A 20,815-nucleotide genomic window follows, 5' to 3' on the forward strand; every position below is an offset into this window, starting at 1 on the left:
CCGCTGGGCTACCTTGCCACACCACTACTGCCTTCTACAGGCACAACAGTAGGCCTTCCTCAGCAACCTCGGCTTTCCTGTAGTTCCTTCCCTGTCGCAGTAGCCCGAAAGCTGTGAGCGAGACCTAAACTGTTGCCACACTTCAGCGACCCTCTCCTGAGCCTTCAGTGAAGTAGAGGAGAAAACTCGCAGTGCGCGCGATGGTACTGTCTGTTGTCATCAGCCGGAAGCTGCTCCGATGTCTTCGGGTTGTACTCTGCTTTCCTGTCCCGAAGTAGAGAGATCGTCTGGCATCTTTGCCGCGCAGTTGCGGCCTGGAGCGGCGTCCCTCCCTTCTTGCGGTGTTTTCTGAGAACACTCGCTTCACTTCACTTCTTCCCTGTCCAGCTGCCCAGGGGGAGCTACATTTGGCCATCAGGGGCTGCTAGGAGAAATCTGACTCAAGTGAGACCAAATATTTGTCTTCTTCTTTACCCTGGGGAGCTCAATCATATTCGACGGGACAGTACGTCTCAAGTCCTCCTGCATACAGCCAGGAAGACTCAACGACATTGCCGGTGTAGACTAACTCTAGAACACCACGGCTTTTGCAAATCTACCCAGCCTATCACACAGGAAGAGAAGGCCGGCGGTGGCAGGCAAGGACCGTCCTGCACTAGATTGCCGGCGAGGGGGGGGGGCGCGCAAGCAGGCACATGAATCCTGCTGCGAAGCAATAGTGTTGAGCTTTCAAGAATTGCCAAAGGCACGCGGCGAATCTGTCGTGGGATATGCCTGCATGGTAACGACTAGCTGTGCCTGTACAGCCTCCGCCAAGATCAGGACGCCTAGTCTCTTAGAACTGTGAGTGAAGGGTCTCCCGGAGAAACAACACAGTCCGGACAAGCAGTTTGACAAGGGTCGGCAACCACCCCCCGTATGGGCGAAAAGGCGCCTGGCTGTAGCTGGCGTTTAAAGGCCGAAGGGCGCAAGCGACATGTAAGGCACGGATGAGGATTCCATCCGGAGCTTTTGCATAGGACGAGCCAGTCACACACGTTCGCGGAGGGAATCCTTTCACTGCGTTTGGAAACGCCACCACGGACTACCACGGTTGATGAGTTTGTTCAAGATGTCCCTTGATGGCAGCTCCAACGTTCGCGAAGTCGATGAGGAAGGTATCGTGGCCATATATCGAATCAAGGGTGTAGAAGGCAACTGAGTCATTCCCCGTTTGCTTCAGTGTGTGGGCCATCAGTTTCTGCTGCCACAGGGGGAAAAGAATATCACTCTTGACGCCGATCACTAATGCAGGCATGAGTACCCGTCGCAGCCCGTATTCCAAAGACAGCTGGCCCGTGCTTTCGTCTCGCTCCTCTAGCGAGAAATGATCCATCGCCTCGAGTTTGCACGACAGGACACACGCAGAGCACCTTAGCTATTCTTGGAGGTACTGACAAGCCAGAGTTTCACCGGCACGCCTAACTTTTTCTACTACACAGGGCGAAGCCACAAATCTGCCTTGCCCGCGCCTGAAAAGAACGCTATACCAGCATCGACACTGATTGTAACTCCGGTTCTTCGCAGCCCTCTGAATCATGCCAGCCCATGAGGGAGCTCGCCATTGAGGGATTTTCCACGATGACGAAGAAACAAGAGAGTGGAAAGTGCCGGCTCAGTTCTGTACAAGGGCCTGTAGCAGAGGTGCGTGGATCCGCATAATACTGGCTGTGGAGAAGAATTTCGAGAGAAAGACACTTTCCTTTCACCGCCAGGGCATTAGACATCCAGGCAACCACAAAACTTGCCTCGCTGTCCGAGTGGCGCTACAGAGATCTGCCACCTGGCCACGTTCAAGTCTCGCGAGATTGACCTGGTACGCTCTACCGTGTACAGACCTCAATGCAGTAAAGGACACCACTGATCCTTCTCCTTGGGCGCGTTTCGACCTACCTTAGAGATAAGTATCATGGAGTTTGGGTCGAATAGATTACACCACTTCTTGCCCTGATGCTCCAAATAGGCTTCTACCGTGAAGTCTGGACCCAATGTTGGAGGCCAGTAAGCCGTTGATTCGGATTCATCTCCGGAGTTTAGGCGTTGCCGGCATCCTGAGTGATGCACCCGTTGACGGCCGAATCTCTTCTCCCACTCTGGGCCGCTCCTGTAAGTGATTGTCGCGATTTCTCTTGCGAGTTTCATTCCCGTGCACGGATAGGCACTGTCGTAGTACTCTCCGTTATTGAAGAGAGGGTCCGCCATCTGAATATACAGCACTCGCGCTGTGTCTCTGGTTTTGAATCACCGCGACACCGACTTGCACACTCCCTTATTCATTTCTATCCAAAAGAGAGGTGCACACATCTTCCTTGTCGCAACAAGAAATTCTAGCGCACCAGCAACCTGGCTGCATTCCTGCAGTCAGCAAGGTTAGGCAGTAGCGGCAGTGAAACACCGGCCAGAAAAAGTCGCCCTCTGTAGAGGAGGCGGCAGTGCACCCCCTGGCTTCCAAAGTTGCCGCTGGTCGCGCTACCCGAATCTGAAGCGCTTCCGGCCTCCCTCTGGTTGCCCATACGCGATCGCTTCGCAGAAGATGCTGGTATACAGGCTGGAGGAACTCTACGGATGCCTACATGGCGTGACAAAAGGCAGGGACAGATTTTTCTTTGTTGTGAGACGGAAGCCTTACCAGGACCTGACGCTGAGCGTATCTTAAAGCAATAGAGAGCGGAGAACTGGCAGCGGCGCCGCTGATGCTAACCAGACGCCTCACTCGCTCCGGGTGCATGGCTGCAGCGGTGAGGCTTTGCATGCCACCGAGACTACTTCCCACAACCGCATGGAGAGTCTCTATGCCGAGATGGTCTGCACTCAAGGTTACAGAAGGTTACCATATACCAGAGGGAGTCAGCCTGTTGTGGCAATACAGCCACCTTGAGGTGGTTGGTCGGCTCACTCTGAAGTTCACAACAACGGCCTAGGTTGATCTGCCCTGTAGACTGACGGTGTGTGCGACGTTGGGCTTCCAGCACACACCCAGTCCAAGATGGGCACCCCTCCGCCTCGAGTTCAGTCGGAGTGCAGCTGGAAAACGGTAAAAATTCGCGTAGGGCTTCGCCGAGCGTGAGCTTCGAATCCACGCTTGCATGCCTACAGCTGACGTATAGTCCTCGTCTGGTTTCCTTAGCCTACTGTGCAGTGTTAACAAGACGGTTCGAACTAAAGCCGGTGCTTTGTTTATATTTACGTCGTCACAGATAATCTTAGGCCTACTTCCGTGTTCAACGCAAGATATCGTAGAAGGGTTCGGGCAGTGAACATCCACTGCGGCTGCATGTCCTTTCTTTTTGATCATCGTCCAAGTGATTCGAGAGACTTACCCAGGACCCTGAAGACAATCCGCACCATGTCTCGGATGGAAAACATCGGAAAGCTGAGACCGTAACGTGACGGCTTCCCGTTTTCTTGAGGCGGGCCGCTTATGGAACTGGGACCCGAGGTCCCTGAGCAACCGCCGAAGTTCGCTACACAAATCACAAAGAACTTGTTTGTGTCCAGCGCCAGGCCTGGCCCGATGAAATTCTCCCACCAGCCTGCAGGCGTAGTCACCACACATCGAGTATCCGTGTGAGGAGACGCCCCCAGTAGGACACTGCAAGGACAAACCTTCTTAAGAACCTGACGTCACTCCTCTTCTACTGTTTCTCTCATTTGTATAACAGCTGCGGGGAGTGTCAGCCATCGCAGTCCAAATGGACAGCAATCAGGTGGTGACGGTATTCTGCTGGCCAGCCCGACAGGGGTGTGGGGAGAAGCCAAACCATCGCTACCACAGTCACAGCACGCCGCCTAGTATCTACATCCTGGACCCCACGAACATAGCTCAGAACAGCCAGAGCCTTTCTCTGAAAGTCTCTATTCTCTTATCAACGGAGCCAGGAAGTTGGCGCGTCCGCAGAGCCTTGGCCGGGGAGAAGCGACACTTCAGTTCTCAACTGAACAGCGTGGCAAGCGCTGCTGATACCCCGTACAAAAAAACCACACAGCTCGGGCACTCCAAACCGAGAACATGGCCCGATCCCGTTCTCTTGTAGGCACAGTTGTCTTGCAGGTTATCGGACACATCCGCCCACACTGTTTTCTTAGGCACCTACAGAAGAATGGCACAAAAGAAGTGTGCACGGTTGCTGCGCGTCATGGACAGGCGAAGCCACTCCGTACCAGGCTGCTCATTCAGTGGACTGCTTCTTGCGTGGGATGACGCCGATAAGCCGCAGGTGAGAAGTACCGCATTGCTCCGACTCTCGTTAAGCCTGCCCCAGGTTTCGTACGCAATGTCGACCCTATCCAGGACGCCGCCGTAGGAAGTGGTCATGCTGCGGCGGCACTCCTGCAAGAAATATCCCCAGTGCGTGGGAGAGTAAGACGGCTCTGGTCCTGCGGCGCGAAACAGCGGATATAAAACGAAAAACTGGCGTGAGGAAATGCGTTACTCCTCATCATTGAGACTGAGTGAGCAGCCGGTTGATCGGTGTCGCGAAGCCTGTGTAGGACACCAATCAACTTTTTCACCTGAGCACGAAAGCCCTAGCGCCCGAAGTGCTGCGCAACCGGCACAAAGCAGACGGATCGGCATCACCTGTCCCAACCGGAAGGGAAGGGATCCTCTATCACGGTTCACGCGAGAGTCTCCGGTTGGATGTGTTCGGAGTCCCAGAAAGAGCAGCCGCGACAGTTGGCAGGTAGCGCTTAGGTTCAAGACCATTTACATGCTATGAGAACCTCCAGACTGAGATATTACATTACCAGATGACACAGAGTCGTCACCATCCTCTTCTTGCTTCCCATCTTTCAGTCCTTGCCTGCCCTGGCCGGCTGCGCGCGACACGTCAGTGCGTGTCTCTCGGGTGGCACCCTGTGATTCCCAGCCTTCAGGCTCGGTAACCAGACGAGTGACGCAAGTACAGTTTGCGCAGGCAGACATCTGGGGAGTTCCCTGGTTATTTTTTGCCTTCCACAGCGTGGATGCAGGTGCGTGTCCGGAAATATTAGCGCTTGGTCCCCGTTGGAACGAGCATGGCGTCTTTCCTACAGGAAAGTTCTGAGCAACTGACGAAAGACGGCATGTCTGAACAGGTGAAACTCTCGACGGTTGCCGTTGCCACAGAGGCAGTCCCGCGGGTAGGCCAGCATTCCATTTCCCTCCGAGCTGGTAAGGCAGGGGTGCGCAATTCCGGGCAAGACACGGTCCTTTGTCTTTGTCTCGGGGCCACTGAAGAAATGACTGGCGACACACTGTACGCCAGTCACTACGGCGAGCCGCTGAAAGAAACTGAGAGAGAGAGCTGTAGCAAGACCAACCAAAGAAAGTTTGGTCTTTGTGCTTTGCCACTGCGTGCCGGTAAGGTCGGCTGAAGTTCTGTCCAACTTCGGAACTTCCACTGCACGAGGTTGCACAGGCAGTCTTGCTCTCACAGCGTCTGGACAAGCGGGCTCTAGTTATTTCAAGCCGGGGGAGGACCAAGCGTTGAGCGTGGGAGGTGACCCTACTGCTGTTACCGAGGACGCCAGCGGCAAATATAGAGGGGACACAACTACCGCCGCGGTGGATCCACTGCTTTGAGGCAGCGGCGGTGGTTGGTGAACACGACCTTTCAAGGAAATGTGCCCCCATCTCTTGTACGCGGAGGAGAATCGGAAAATAGCCGTCCCCTGCGTTCTCTTTGCTCGAAAGCAATCTCCAGGGTTTACACTGCACTCAAGCGGATAAGGAGAAGCAGGTGACAAGGGGAGAAAGCCCTGATTTGATTCAGCCTACGACAAGCCGGTATTGTCAGGGGGAGGGAGTACATGCACAGGAAGGGCACACACGCACTGACAAGCGGAGTCAAGGCAAAGTGAACTGATAAGTTGCCTCATCCTGCAAATGGCCAAGCAACAGCATGCGTGACATGAGAGAATGCAAGGGAGGGAGCATTGCTGGCGCACGTTCAAGCGCTCCGCACAAGCCGAGGTTGCTATGAACGATACAGTGGCACTGCCTCAGCGTCAAAAGCTTTTCGGCGAGAGCTACGCTGGAGTATTTCCTTAAGGCTCTCACTTAAGCTTACCCAAACTGCAGGAGTGAGACGTGTACTGCCACATACGCCGGTGAGGTGACGTCGCGGCTACACTTGAGCGCGGAAGCCAGTGGGAAAGCCCGGTACTATTCAGCGACGGTTTTCCTATAGTTCTTCCCTTACCTGTCTGTGGGCAAGGGAAAGATCGCTAGTGGTGCACGTGTAGAAACTCCCTTGACCAAGAATGAAATTGCCAGGAGCCCGACTCCGACACGACTGCAGCATCAGACTTTGGAGGGGATACTCGTTGGTGCCGCGGCTCTTGGTCCTCTCTGACAAAAGCTGTTAGTGTAACATGCGGGTGCCATATACGTCACCGAGGCGGTGTCGTCACGGGGATGTTGCACCCGAGCGAACCTGATGCCCCCAACCCGACATTATCCAGTTACGGTCTTTCTGTATGTCTTTAGTCCCTCGCCTGGGTAGCAAGTTGCAGCAAAGGCGTCTGCAGAATGAGCATAGAGTTAGTTGCACTCAGAATCTTTTTCCTGAACGTGCTACTCCAGTAGGCGTCTCCAGCACGGCGTCGGGTTTCAGTTTACTTGTACCTGGAGAGTGCAGCAGAGGATGGCGATTTTGCAAGGCCGTTTTGCTCGCTGCTGATATATATATACAGCAGAAGGCAGTGGGCAGTTACAGTTCAGGGGAGAGGCGCTGAAGACAGCGGGGCCTGCGCAGGAACGATCTAGGGGTGGGGGCTGGTGATGGTCTCTGGTTCCCCCATGTTTGCTTTAAACTGCCTGGTAGTCTCCCCCATAACCAGCCAAGTTATTTGATAGCCCGGCGGGGAGTCAGGTACCCGAAGGCACTGTATGCGGTCTCTTGAGCTGTGGCCTTGAGTCAGCTGGCATGTGTGTTACCAAGAGGCACTCCACGAAGACGCAGCGAAATGTGACTCCCCAGCGAGGGCGCGGCTCCCTTCCCTCGGGGTTCTGCTGCATCGAGTGTGACAAAACACACGCTCTCGCTGTTGCGACCCGCATGCAGGAAGGTGAACGGCGAACGAGCCAACTTACATCCTGTAACCTGGCGGACTGACGCCATTCCTTCCCAGTGCGTGCCACCGAACTGTGTCTACGGTACGGCAGGAATGGTGCAGGGAGCAGCCCCCCGAGACAATAACCGGCTTCTTTTTGTTGGGAAGCGCAGCTTGTGCTCTAAAACGTCCTGCAAAAAGCGATTTTGCAGGCAGTATTTGTAACAGTGACCAGCTGCTTGAAGTGGGGTTGCGAAGTTGAATATCCGGGATATTTTTCTGGTCGGTGGCGCTACTCCGGTTATCCAGGCGGACCAGGGGCGCACCCGCTTTCTCCTCGCTAGCAGCAGAGCCTTTGTTCGGTGGCTCGCCGGTTGCACACTGTGTCCAGATTCAGGCATTGTTTTCTACCATTAAAGGCGAGTGAAACACCAGACTGGCGAATACGATGACACACGCGATCACTACTGCAGAAGACTGCGGTCCAGCACAAGTCTCCTACGTCCTGCACCCTTGGCTATCAGCTCGGTTTCCCTGCGGGCGAATCTGTCTCTAGACCAGAACAGACTTGACACACTTGATCCACGTTTACAGCTTCTTCATCCAGCGCATGGCGGTGATGGGCTGCTTGCCAGTTGGAATGAAAGTCCACTGCGCAACAAATCCAGCACAGAGCATAATCCGTGGTGTGAGAGTTGCTACCTTTGTATAAGCCTTGGCTATCAGGGCCTGATAGACATCGGTGTCCTGCAGCTCTCCAGTGGATTAGTCCAGCGGGACTCCACTGCCTGTTTCTCCGAGACGAGACACGCGAGCAAGTGCTCCTACCTTGAAAAGCATCAGAGGCCCAGAAACGGCCTGCTCGGTCGTTTTCGAGTCTGTAGACAGGGGATCAGAGGGGAAGATGACTCTCACGTCAAACATGGTCCCCAAAGAGCTTTCTCTCCTCTGAATTGCTCTTCCGTCCATCCACACACTCCATGTGCGCCACGTGCCTGTGTCGGAGTCCTGCGAAAAAGAGAAAAGAAACACCGGAGACGCGGATTATCGACCCCTCAAAAAAATCGGACATCTGGTACGACCTACTTCCTTGCGCTGGACCAGAAATTGCTAACTCGCGCCGACCCCCATTTACCTTTTGTTCAGCCCAAGTATTGTCGAAAGAAACAACAGATTGTTTGAGATTGTTGAGGGGAAGATGAGTGGTAATCTTGATAACAGGAGATTTTTCGTCGTTCTTGATGAGCTCCATGTCGGTAATGCTGGAATAGGTTGCCATCACCCGACGTTTTATCATGCTGAACCCTAGTGCCTTCATTAGCTCGTCTACCGGGTCGGAGCGGTTCAAAAGAATCTGCCAACTGCCACGGAATGCAGTGGCCACCTTGGCAATTGAGTCAAACCAGACTTCCGGAATATCTCCTGGCATGGGTCAGGAGACACAAATCATTAGGACCTTTGTACAGAGTATACGTGTTCTCAAAACTGAGGGGCGTCACTGTTGACTGAGTTCGCTCACCGAGTCGGAAAAAGCTGTTGTACTGCATCTCGCTCAGGGGCCCGTATACAGATAAGACAATTTCCTGCTTATCGTCAGTCTTCTCGAAAACATTGGTGCTGGCCTCCTGTCAAAAAAGGCAACATGGGGACGAGATGATAGATCCCAGGTCCAGATGTGTCTGGTGCTGCGGAATGATCTAGGAGGAGCACTGTCTTCACTTCTCTGCGACGTTAGGCGTGGTCGTGCACAGGCCTTACCTGGGAGTCGCCGTCAGCTGTGGTCGTGACGGTCTGGACCATGGGGGCCTCGGGAGCGGAAACGGTATCTATCATTGTTAGTGAGCAGGAGGTACAGGGTTCGGACAAAAGATCGGACTGAGTTCCCGAACTATTCTCAGGAAGACGAGCTTCGGTAACTGAAGCAACGCTGGGCGGTGGAACAAGGCTGTCGGCCGGGGGCTGAAGAGGGCGATACCTGAAGGAGCGGGCGTTTGGGAGCCGGTTGGGCTTTTGTGCCAATACCGAAATGAATCCCAGCTCGCTGAGTTGTATCTGCAGAAGAGCTACCCAAAGGAAAAATTTCACAGTTACACTGTAAAAGAGCATTCGTGGCTCTTGACAGGTGGGCCGGCCAACCCGCGGGCCTGTCTTGCCGCACAGGAAAGGACAGAACGCACGCCTGTGGGAACTTCGTTGGGTGTCTCTGCGATCAACACGAAAGCAAAAATGGGGATTTTACAATACGATCATGAATGACTTTCAGCAAAGAAACAACTGGGTATGCTCCAGAGGGCTGAAGTCTGTCTTCGCGTCGTTCCCATCCCCCCTCTCAGACCGGTGCAGTTCAAAAACTCCTTCTCTGTCAGTCTGCGGGCGGGCTACCATCACATCAAGCATCAACAACTTCGTGCGCATGCTGAACATAGCAAAACAAAGCCTGGGTTGTCAGGAAGTATCTCTTGCCTCTTGAGGCGAGCGCACCCACCACCCTTCTCCTAATACCACCGGTATTCCAGTTATCAGAGCGAACAACACTAGACGCCTCAAAAACTGAATAGCAGGGCCTTATTCGTTTTAGTGCTAGTGCACTTTGGGTGACGATCGATCGACGGTAGACCTATTCTCAACGCCACACGCATGAACATTCTACAAACGAACAAGCAAGTAGACACGGCTCACACTACGCCGCGGCAGGAAGTGTCTAGTAGATAGGACTAGTTGCTAAGCTTTCCTCTCAGGCCATCTCGTTTAGTTAGATCAGCTTTAACAGTTTGGACTTGTCACACTGAGTACGGGTCCGAGCCGCATATAAAAGCAAAGCTGACTCGGAAGAACACCCTGAATCGTGTAGAGAGAGAATCCGTACAGCCGACCCATGCAGCTACTTGTTCTAGTTTTGAGCTCTTGAAAAGGCCCCGATCAATAACTCTTTCTACGCAGTGATTCTCGTGTAGAAAACAATCGCTATATTCGCCGGGGAGTGGTGTCAACACCACCGCCGTCTCAACGATGTACGCTGTTCGTGAAGACTTCCGGAGAATGACTGGTCGCCGCCATATGCAGAACATCGCCCGCGAAGAGTGACAAAGCAGATGACTCCCCTGTCCACAAAGTCCAAACCGGAGAGGTCGTCGCGTGCTGTTTCTGATGCGTTCGAGGTCCAGTCGGCGACGGTCCACTGACCCTGGTTTTGCCTGCCTAGAAACTTAATGTTGGTGCTGTTCCTGTCGTCGCCCTAGCGGGGGTTTCTACTAAGTAAAAGGATCCTTCCGATGCAAACCGCCAGCCCCGCAGTTTTCTTACACATGAATCCTAAGTTCTACAGCCTTTTGTTTCTTTCGTCACTAGAGAAGTACGAGTGAGAAGACATTGCCGCTTAAAATTTCCCTCCGTTGTCTACTTCGAGTAAGAGGTTGCTGTGCTCGATCAAGAGAAGGGACATACGAGACCTCTCAAGGAGAACCAGCTCTCCTCTTTACAAGAGGGTAAGCGACAGCAAGACCATCTCTCCCTCCTCACCAGGCTAGTGCCAGTTGGGTGGATTCGCCTACTTTCCTTGCTAGCTAGAAGATATACGGAGTTTTGGTTTACAAAATCCAAGTCGTCTAGGATAGATACGGAAAGAAAAAGAAGCGCACTACGGTAGGACAGACAGGCCTGACCTCTGAGATGGGGAACCTATCCGACAAACAGAAATCCAGGTAGACAGTGTGTAGATTCACAGTATCTTCAAAAGAAATTTATTCAGAGTTTCTTTTCTCATAAAACGATCGTCGAGTGCTTGGACGGGGCATTTCTTGCTCTGTCTAGTCCATGCAGTGAATCCTCCGTCGGTCGCCTCACACCAACATCATAATTTACTAAGCCTGGCGACACCTCCTACACCAAATGTACGGGGCGAGAGCAAAAGATTCTTTCCATCTTAACGCAGAAACAGACACTCGTCCCTCGCTACAGAAGGGAAGTCCGTGATATGTTTGAAAAAACTTTGAGAGTGCATGCATGGGAGACAAATCTGAGGATGCCCTCCATCTTCTCCTGTTACACCACAACCTATCATTCCGGGGACAAGTACACCACAGTGAGGTGTATATACACCATCTATACGAAGACAACGCGAACTCACAGGACAGTTTTGCCCCTCCGCGATACACACACATGTGCGAGCGGCGGCGGGTCTATCGTGACATTCGGAAGGTAGAGAGTAAGGAAGAAGGTCTATGTTTTCGGAAATCCATATCCATAGCTTATATATCTATATACCCATGGATGTATATATTCAGTATAAATATTTACATACATATCGCATATATATATTTGTATAAAGGTATATATATATATATACATACCACGCACACAAGGTGACCCGCCCGTTGTGAGTGAGGTCTCTCTCTTCTCATATACATGACAAGCAGAGATGTGTATTCCACATGAAAAGAAATCTACCTGTCTTCTTCCTTCTCCTCTACGAGTTTGTCTAGCTGCTCATATGGAGCTGTTAAAAACTGGCGTTGCGCTTCAGCGTCATCTAAGCCTTGACGAACATGCTGAGGAATGAGATCTTCAATAGATAGCTCAGGCTGTCCTAAGAGAGTCGAAATGACATGTAAGCAATTCTCTGGTTCCCTTAGTAAAGTATACAAAGGCACGACAGGTGGAGGTGGTAGTATCACACACCCGGTACGATAATCTCCTTGCATTTCTCTTCCATCTGAAGACTCGTTTCTTTGAGAACATAACTCATCTATTCTATTATCCTTCTCATTCCTTCTTTCATCTCCTTTCTCTTCACGCCTGTCCATGCACAGCTCTTCTTTTTCTTCGTTCTTCTCTCTTCTCTCTGTATCTATTATCTCTCGGTCTTCCCTTCCATCATTTCTCATAGAGAACAACGCATTCTCTTTCTTCTTTCGGGCGTTCCTCAAGACAATGTCTCTGAAGACGCCTTCATACCTGGCGAGGACCCCTACTCCCCTGTCTAACCATTCCCTCTCATATGAAGTTTGCCCCGAAGGCTTGAAAAGATAGGAACATGTAAAAATACAATCTCTCTCTACGGAGAATTGTCTCTGATGTGCCTCATTTTCTTTCCTCTCTCTCATATCATCGTCTCTCTTATATGAAGAAAACAATAAGCGTTTGAACACACACCATAGCATTCTACAGGGCCGCCTCCCTCTCTTCTCCTCTTTACTTCTCTTACGAGAGATGTCTCGTGTAGTAGATGTAAAGACTTTTAGAGGAGAGCAACCGTAGACACTTGCTGTGTTCGTACATCCACATACTTCGTCTCCCGGTGTACATACATGAGAAAGATGAAGGAGGGTATAACCCTGGGGTGCGGTTCCACATGTGCAATCAGTCTGAAGAATATGGACAGGCCATTGTATTTCCGGCGTTGCGGAATTATCTCTTTCTGTTGAGAAAGAAAGATCTAAAATGTCTCGGGATGATGTGATCCTCTTCTTCTTGTTTCGATCACCAACTCTCTTGCGGACTGTACATACACACAAACGAAATCCTTTCCCTTTAAGGACAGGCTGTCGACATATGGCAACGAGATGACACGAACACCTCATGTCTCTCGAATTCTCTCTCCTATCATCTTCCCCCTTTTCTGATTCTTCCTCATCTTTCTTCTCTTCTTCCTCTTTATCTGGAGAAGGGCTACCCTGCATGGAAACCTCTTCGTCATTCGTTGCTCTCACAGAGATTCTTCTTCCGTCTTCTTCTTCTTCTATTGTCTTTTTTCTTCCACCTGAAGATCTCTCCTGAAGAGCCCCTTGCTTCTCATCACTTCCTTCACTTATACCTTTCATATGTTCATTGGGGTGTGGATCAAGATCCCCCTTCTCTGTCTCTTCTCCAGCATCCATCTTTCTTCTTTTCTTCTTCTTCTTCTTCTCCTCCTCCTCTTCATCTTCTCCTAGAGAAGAAGAGACGCCACCAAAGAGAATTTCGCCCAGTGAACGTGTCACTATATATTCTCTTCTCTCCTTGCAATCGATACTGTGACTCGATCCACAGACATCTTGACCATCTTCATCGTCTCGACCTCTCTTTCCATTCTTTTTCTTTTTCGGTTCCTCTTCCTCATCCTTTTTTCCTTTCTCTTTATCGTGCTTGGCAGCGCCTTTCTCAGAGATCTTCACTGGTGTATCTAGGGGAGGTAAAGTATCTGCTTCGAAGAGAAGAAGCCGGGTCTGTATACATTCTCCATTCGTTAGATAGACACGTATGGGTGATGTGTTTCTCTCAAGAAGGCATAGATCGCTTAAATTGGGAATGTTCTTCTTTCTTACAACGTCCTCTCTCTTCTCTTGATCTTCTTGTCTCTTCATCTTGACGAAGTCCTCTGATCTTCCTTCACAAGAGAAAGCATCATCATCTTCTCCTTCCTTCTCTTTTTCTTCTTTCCTTTCTATCTCGCCCTTGTCGTCTTTCCTACGAGCAGTCAAAGATGAAGACGAGGAGATCTGAATAGAAGTGATACCTGCTCGTAACATATAAATAGCTTCGCTTAAAGAGGCGACTCGAGAAAAAGCTTGACAAAAGTCACCTGCGCCAAACAATGGATACAAATAAACTCCTCCTCCCCCTCCCCCTCCTCCTCTTGGCGTTTGCTGGTGTCCATACACCCCAAGACTACGTATGAACAGTTCTAATCGTTTCTGTCCTTCATTGGCATCTTGGAAACCTTCTCCTATTCCGTCATCTCTTCTTCTCTCCAGTGAACAACACCTTCCTTCTTCTTCTTTTGCCTCTGTAGCACACACGAGCTTCTTAGTCTCCCTGGTTAAAGCTTCTTTCCCTTTCTTGCAATTTAGAGAAGCACACGCGCCTCCAAAGGACAGAGGAGACTCACATAAGCAAAGCCCGAAGGTTAAATATCTCTGAAGCTTTTCTGTAAGATTCTGTTCATCTAAATATCCCTTCCAAGAGATTTGGGGACACTTTCTCTTCCCCTTTTCTTCTTGTTCTTCTTTTTTCTCCCTCTCTTTCTTTTCTTCTTCTTCATTGTTGGTGTATCTAGGATTGAGACTTCGAGAATCTTTCTCCTGCTTCTCATCGTCGTCACATACCACTTTCTTCTCTTGTGAAGAAGGGACCACGGTAAAACTCGATTGTATAGAAGAAGAAGAAGAAACACCTATCTTCTTCTTGTGCTTCTCCTTCTCCGCTTGGATGCATTTCTCTTCTTCTCCTTCTTCTATAGAAGAGTGGCTCTTCTTCTCTGTCTTTCCTCTATCTTCACGTCTCCAGGAATGAGCTGCGGAGAGAAACAAAGGACTGAGGTATTGTGAAGCAACTCCTGATATAAACTTCATGAGGAGGCGTTTCTCACGGAGTGTAAGTACACCCGAACTAAAGATGGCACTCCGGCTCAGTGGAATGGGTTCTAAGTCAATTCTGTTTTGTTCTTTTCTTTCAATCCCCACTTGATCTTGTGTTGACATCATCTTACTATGGTCTTCTTTACTTGCTCGAGTCAAAGAGAAAAACATCTTCTCTGGGAAGAATCCCCTAGATTTCTTCATCTTCATTTCTTCGTCAAGACATCTCTCCCCTTTTCCTTCTTCTTCTTCTCTCCCTTTCATCTCCTTCTCTTTCTTGTTCTCTCCTATCATCATTGATGTCGATAGTTCTTTGCCTTCCCCCGCATGCAGATGATCTTCTTCTTCTCCTTCTTCTTTCTCTGTCTCATCCTTCTCACTCTCTTCTTCTTCTTCTCCATCAACCTCAGCGACAAAGACAGGAGCTGCGATAGGTCGGAACTCGAGATAGCGAGAACCTCCGCAATGGACGAGAATATCCACAACATTACTGCTACTGTAGAGAAAACGAGGAAGCAAGTCGATACTGAATCCATTGCTTATTCTTCTCTGTGAAAGCAAGTCTTCTTCTCTCTTCATCCACGAGAACTGGTCCTCTTCTTCTTTTACAGATGTGTAGGAGTCTTCATCATCTTCTTCTCTTCTATCTGACGTATGATTTGGAGTCGAAAAATGCGTGGTTCCTTTACTCTTCTTTGAAGCAGTCTCATCTCCTACAGAAGGACTGTGGTCGGGGTGTACATACACCTCACCTGGAGGAAATGATGATACTGATGTTTCGCTTGGCGCATGAAAACTTCCATTGATCTCTTTGTCCCTCTCTTTCTTGGAGTTTTCTTCTCCTTCCTCATCATCTTGTCCTCCTTCTCTTCTTCTTTTTCCTTCATCTTTGTCGTCTTCTCCATCTCTCCATCCGTCCGTCTTCGTTCTCGTCCTCCTCATTCTCTTCTTCATGAAAGGAAAGAAACAGAAAGACCTTGAAGTAAAAGAACGAAAAAGATAACTACGAGGCGAAGATGTCACCCTCCTTCTCCTCTCGCTAGCCATCATACACATAGCAAGAGAACAAACTTCTTCTTCTTCTTCTTCATCTTCTTCTCGGTCCTTCTCCTTGATCTTCTTTCTACACGATTCAACAGACAGAGAGAAAGAAGAAAGCTTTCCTTGCCCTTTCTCCTCATCTTCCCTCCATGTTAAATAGCATCGTCGCCCTGTTCCAAAGCTCGTCTCTTCACAAGACAACTTACGCTTTTGCTCTTCATCTGAAAAGATCTTTCTCTCTTGTTTCTTCTTTGTCGCCAGAGAAGAAGTCTCGGCATGGGATAAGCTCTCCTTCATAGGAGAAAGAGCTGTGCCTACCACCTTGGTGCATGCAGGAGAAGAAGAATGAATACTGGGTGTCGAGCTGAGAGAGCTTGCATGGTGCCTGCCTGGAGTATGAGAAGGGAGTGGATGGACGCTATCGGTATCAAGAAAGGAAGCAGAAGAAGTTGCAGACGATCTCGGGGATGACCGGCAAGAAGTTTCTTTAAAAGGTTTTATAGTATTCTTTTCTTTTGCTTCGTCTTCTTGTTCCTCGTGGGAAGAGAAGAGATGAAGAAGTTCATGAAATTTAAGACTCTGGTAAGGACTGCCGTAGTTATCTCCTTCGTCAATCTGAATGACCTGAGCTCCATAACGAGCTAATGAAGCTGCACACATACATGCAGTTAAACCTGTACCAACTATAAGCACATCGGAAACTAAGGGAAGAGATGAAGAAGAAGAAGATGAAGAAGAACGGAGAGAAGAACAAGATGAACGACAAGAGGAAGAAGAATGAGACGAAAAGGAAGAAGGAGAAGGAGAGGAATTTTCAGAGGAAGATGAAGCGGAAGACGAAGTAGGAGAAGAAGAGGAAGAACAAGAAAGAGAGGAAGAGAAGTTGCCAGACAGATCTGTTTGATCTGTCATGATGAATATCACTATGTGAAACAAAAACGACTTAACTCCCACTACAAAATACAGCAGAGACTAGAAACGTCTGCTACACTCCATCTCTCTAGGAAAACTCTTGGTCTTTCTTTCTTTCTTTCTTTCTTTCTTTCTTAGCAGAGAAGCTTCCTCAGGTCCGACGAAACCGAAACCCGTTGACACCCCAAGAAAAGAAAAGAAAACTTCTCTTGCAGAAGAAGATTCAGACACTCCTTTCCTGAGAGTTCCCCGCAAGGGGAGAGAAAAAGGGAAGCAAGAAATGAAGAGAAAAGACGAGAAAGATAAAGAATAGGGGAGAGTAGACGCAGATCGTGAGAACATCGGAGGCGATCATACGAAATGAGATTCCTACGGGGAGATGGGAAGGGACAAGAAACTTCCCTCGCGTTTACGGTTTCGGAAAAGTAAGGAAAGAAGATAGAGAAGCGTTTGAAAGAAGAAAGAAAGAAGAGAGGAGGGAAAAAAAAGAAAGTAGCACATGCAATGAAAAGGAAAGGAAGAATCTGTCTCTCTCCCAGAGCAAGACAGCACTGACGACAAGGCGGGCAGGAGGCCGCCAGGCAGCGAGGCGTGATCTCTTCGTCGCTCTCTTTCTTTCTTTCTCCTGAAGAAAAAAGAAGGAAAGGAAAGGATAAAGACAAGGCTCGCTTTTTCACTCCACAACTCGAGCAAGTGGCAAGAGACTTCTTATCGCAGTCGTTTTCCACGTCTCTTGTTCGTATCTCTTGTCTCTATCTCTTGAGAGAAAGAGGGTTTGAAGGAAGTCTTCAACTTTTCGCAGTGTAGGTGAGAGAGGAGAAGAAGCGGCAGCTCTCCGGTTCATTTAGATGAATCTTCTCACTCTATCATCACCATCTTCGGCAACGTTATCATAACGGGCGTTCAAGGGTTTCTTTCCTTGTTTCTTCCTGTTTTTCTTTTTTCCTCGTCTTCTAGCAGATTTTTTGCTTCGCGTTCTCCTTCTTCGGTTCCACAGAGTCGTCTCCACGCTAGGAAGGCCTTGGGGCGATTTATCTAATCCATCCAGTACCCTTCGAAGCAGCTACCCCTGAAGACAAGCGAACATCGAGAAAGAACAAGAAAAAGAAGAAGAGCTGCCGCTCTTCAGTTGTATCTTCTTTTTCATTCACTCCTCTTCGGCAAAGACGACTTCTCCGGGGCCGCCTGGCCGTCTCTTTCGTTTCTTTCATTTTCCCGTTGTGAGAGTAGAAAGGAGAAAAGAAAGAAAGATACATAGATAGAAGACTTTGTCGGGTAGCATTCTTCTTTAGCTCAAGTTTTTCTTTCCGCGGAATTCTGCGGTGTACAGAAAGAGGAGTCTTTACTCTTCTCCCTTCTCTCTCCCTTTCCCATTGCGTCTTTTCTCACCGTTTCCTTGAAGTGTTTTTCTCTTTTTCTCTTCCTTTGAATCATTCTTTCTCCGCTTTCAGCTCTTTCTCAACTTCTCTTCTACTTTCTGTACTTCTCTCTCGTCTTTACATGGAGATGAGATAGAAGAGAAGCCAAGCAGGTTAACACGGGAGTTCCCCCATTCATCCGCATCTTCAGTCTCCCCTTTTTCCCTTCTTTTGCTTCTGTTTGCTCTACGAAAGACATAGTTGGTCTTTCTTCTTTCTTTCCTTTCATCTTTCTCAGGACAGCTCCTTCTCTTTCTTTTCTTTCGGAGTCACATCAGACATCTCACACGCACATGAGCTCATCCAACCTCGTGGCTTCTCTTTCTTTTCCGAGTTTTTTCTTTTCTCTTCTCCTCTACTACTACTTCTTCTTTTTCTCGCTCCATCTTTTTCCGTCTTTTCTTCTCCCATCATGTCATGTGTACCTCGTTCTTTTCTTCTCTCTCTTTCCTCGTCGTTCTCTGCGTCTTCCATGTTCCTTCCTTCTTTCAAAGAAGAATGAACGTTTCTTTCATTTCTTCCGTGGAAAACTTCCTCATCTTCTATCCATCTTTCTCCGGTCTTCTCTCCTACATAACGTCTTTCTTCTCTTCGTCTTTCTCCTTTCCTTCCATCAACACGATTAGCTGTCCGTCTCATCGTAGGGATGAACAAGAACTCCCATCTCCCGAGTCGCCGCCTTGTAGTGCTGGATGACTTGTGACAGGTCAAAGAAGGAGAAAGACTTTTATTCCTCTGTTTCTTCTTTCCTTCTCTCTTCTCTTTTCTTCCTCCATCTTCTTCCTTGTCGTTTTCTCTTCTTTCTTTCTTTCATTGAGACAACATAGAGGTCCTCCTCCGTGCTCTTCAGACAGGTTGGCCGATAGTAGTCAAGCATAACAAATCAGTCGGTAGATGAAAGGCTGAGGAGAGGGATATCTCTTTGGTATTTTTTTAATAGAGAGATCTTCCTTCCTTTCTTTCAAGGTGGTTTGTCCCATGATCTTCTTTTCTTCTTGTTCCATAGAATAGAAAAGTTCTCCGCATTTCTGTCTCCAGCAGGTCTTCAGAATCTCTTCTGTTTTCCCTCGCTTACTAGGGCTGCAGGAAATTGTTGTTTATCTGGTCCTTACATATAAATCTCTCATTCATAAAATGATAGTGGAGTTTTGTCTCATCTTTTTGCGGTAGAAGAGATCTGCCCCTCCTTTTCCTTGCTATTCTCTTCGTCACTTCTTTTCTTTCTCGGGAGGCCCATTCATACCTCACTTCGCATCACTTCATACTTGACTTCTCTTTCGTAATTTCCATCTTAATTTTTGCCATCTCTTCTATCCGTTCGATCTAAGAGATCTTTCTATTTTGTATGCGTCTCCTTGAAGAAGCGAAAGACAGTGAAACAGAACGTGAGAAAGAAGAAGAAGAAGAGAGGAAGAACAAGGACAGTAGGCAGAAGAAGGAGACGAATTCATCCTCAAGCCTTCTCCGGTGTCTTTCACGAAAGGGAGTGAAATACCTTTGGCTTTGGCAACTGACGAAAAGAGAAGGGAAGAAAAACGGGTGTGTTTGTTTATGCCAGCTGTAAGACGTTTCTCTCGGCTTGAGAGAAAGAAGTATCTCTCGACTTTAGAAGGTATATTGATAGGAGGTGTCTATCAGGATGGGAGGTCAGCCCTCAAAGGATCAGAGTGTCACGGATCACCTGAGAGATCAGGCCAAGTTCATCAAGAAAATCCAGGAGTATCTACAGAAGCTTGAGAAAATGTTTCTCGGTCAGTCGAATCTACAGGTTCAGATTTCTCTGCTTCGTGTAGAGTTCACTAGTCGTTCCTCTAAGAACGAAAGTCTCTGTTTATATGGACTTCTTGTTTCTCGAAGAGGGCACTTCGCGCGGTTGGGATAGAAGTAAAGGGAGTGCGTCTGCTCGATGAGCCCTCTGTATGTACATGCAAGGTCGCGGTGTATGTACACCTGAGGTCGCGGTGTATGCCAGTCATCTGCCGTTTGTTTTTTTTCTTTTCTTCTTTCCTGCTATGTCTTTAATTGTCTTCATTTCTTTCAGTGCATTTCAGCAGTGAGAAAGAGGAGACGTGCTCCAGTCGTGATCCCGGGGAAGACTTCCCTTTTCTTTCTTGTGTCCGCTTGGAGGTTTGAGAGAAACGTTTCAGTTTCCTCTTTCTTGTTTTCTTCTTTCTGTTCTCTTCTTCTTAGAATGGGAGAAGTCACATCGGGCCATGAGTCGAGCTATTGACTCGTTCTTCCTTCCTGGCTCGACTTATCGCGATCCAGCTGTCGGCATCATTCAGCGCATGGTTTGTCAATCTTCATCTTCATGTTCTCCTTCTTCTCTCCTCCTCTCAACACTTCTCTTTTCCTTGATACATAAACATACTCTTCTCTTCGCTTCAGCAGTTGGTCGTTTCTTTCCCTCTCCCTCTGTCTGTCTTCCCTTCTTCTCCAGGAGGATCGCCAGTTCATCGTCTGTACGGCTTAGATTGTTCCTTTGTATGGTATAGTGCATGCATACCGTAGAGAGTCTTTCTGTGGTCTATGGGATCCTTCTTGGAGAGGACAGAAAGACAGTCAGCACAGAAGGATGGGGAAGGATCGTCTTTCTTTCCTCTCTCTCCTTCTCTTCTCCCTTCTGTTCTTTTCCGCTTTTTTTCTTTTTCACTCTTCTTTGTTGCCTTCTTCTTTACAAGCCCTTCTTGTCGCTCAGTGCATCCGTATGAGGACTTAATATCTATCTGGCCCTACAGGTCATTCTATAGACTTCTGAAGTTTCCTACCTGTGTAAGAGAATGCTTAGGTGTATAGCTCTCTATATATATATATATATGTGGAGCTCTATATGAGGGCTGTACTCGGCATCTTTGTAAGGGGCGTCTTTACTATTCTTTTCAAGCAAACAGGAATTATTCTTTTTTCTTTCTTTCTTTTCTTGTGTTTCACCTCGACGTTCTCTCTTTCTCATACGATACATCATCTCTTCTTCCTAACGACACCTCAGATCATTTTTCTTTCTCTCCTTTCTTCGGTTTCTTCGCTCGTCTTTCA

The 20,815-nt window shown here is 48.8% G+C and overlaps 4 protein-coding genes across 4 annotated transcripts in view; 1 reads left to right on the forward strand and 3 right to left on the reverse strand.

The window, feature by feature from the left end:
• Nucleotides 1-823: 823 nt before the first annotated feature.
• Nucleotides 824-6,095, reverse strand: CSUI_003772 (homoserine o-acetyltransferase). The gene is made up of 6 exons (XM_068063967.1): nucleotides 4,786-6,095; nucleotides 4,201-4,416; nucleotides 3,360-3,572; nucleotides 2,669-2,844; nucleotides 1,933-2,241; nucleotides 824-1,378 (listed from the first exon to the last, which is right to left on the reverse strand). Exons 1-6 carry the CDS (start codon nucleotides 5,651-5,653, stop codon nucleotides 1,085-1,087), a joined length of 2,076 nt encoding a protein of 691 aa, XP_067924061.1. The 5' UTR covers nucleotides 5,654-6,095; the 3' UTR covers nucleotides 824-1,084.
• Nucleotides 6,096-7,600: 1,505 nt separating this feature from the next.
• On the reverse strand, nucleotides 7,601-9,490 carry CSUI_003773 (uncharacterized protein). The gene is made up of 5 exons (XM_068063968.1): nucleotides 8,833-9,490; nucleotides 8,594-8,699; nucleotides 8,210-8,496; nucleotides 7,903-8,082; nucleotides 7,601-7,725 (listed from the first exon to the last, which is right to left on the reverse strand). The coding sequence occupies exons 1-5, from the start codon at nucleotides 9,178-9,180 to the stop codon at nucleotides 7,663-7,665; spliced, it is 984 nt and encodes a 327-aa protein (XP_067924062.1). The 5' UTR covers nucleotides 9,181-9,490; the 3' UTR covers nucleotides 7,601-7,662.
• Nucleotides 9,491-10,648: 1,158 nt separating this feature from the next.
• CSUI_003774 (gdp dissociation inhibitor) lies at nucleotides 10,649-16,962 on the reverse strand. The gene has a single exon (XM_068063969.1). The coding sequence runs from the start codon at nucleotides 16,359-16,361 to the stop codon at nucleotides 11,517-11,519; it is 4,845 nt and encodes a 1,614-aa protein (XP_067924063.1). The 5' UTR covers nucleotides 16,362-16,962; the 3' UTR covers nucleotides 10,649-11,516.
• Nucleotides 16,963-17,003: 41 nt separating this feature from the next.
• Nucleotides 17,004-20,815, forward strand: part of CSUI_003775 (uncharacterized protein) — a gene marked incomplete at its 3' end in the record, with an annotated part of 6,850 nt that continues 3,038 nt past the window's right edge. The window contains exons 1-2 of the mRNA XM_068063970.1: nucleotides 17,004-19,530; nucleotides 19,970-20,268. Of these exons, the coding sequence (XP_067924064.1) occupies nucleotides 19,419-19,530; nucleotides 19,970-20,268 (411 nt within the window). The 5' untranslated portion in view covers nucleotides 17,004-19,418. The remainder of the gene's footprint in view (nucleotides 19,531-19,969; nucleotides 20,269-20,815) is intronic.

Source organism: Cystoisospora suis (assembly GCF_002600585.1).
Source record: "Cystoisospora suis strain Wien I chromosome Unknown contig_1699, whole genome shotgun sequence".
Classification (NCBI taxonomy): Eukaryota; Apicomplexa; class Conoidasida; order Eucoccidiorida; family Sarcocystidae; genus Cystoisospora; species Cystoisospora suis.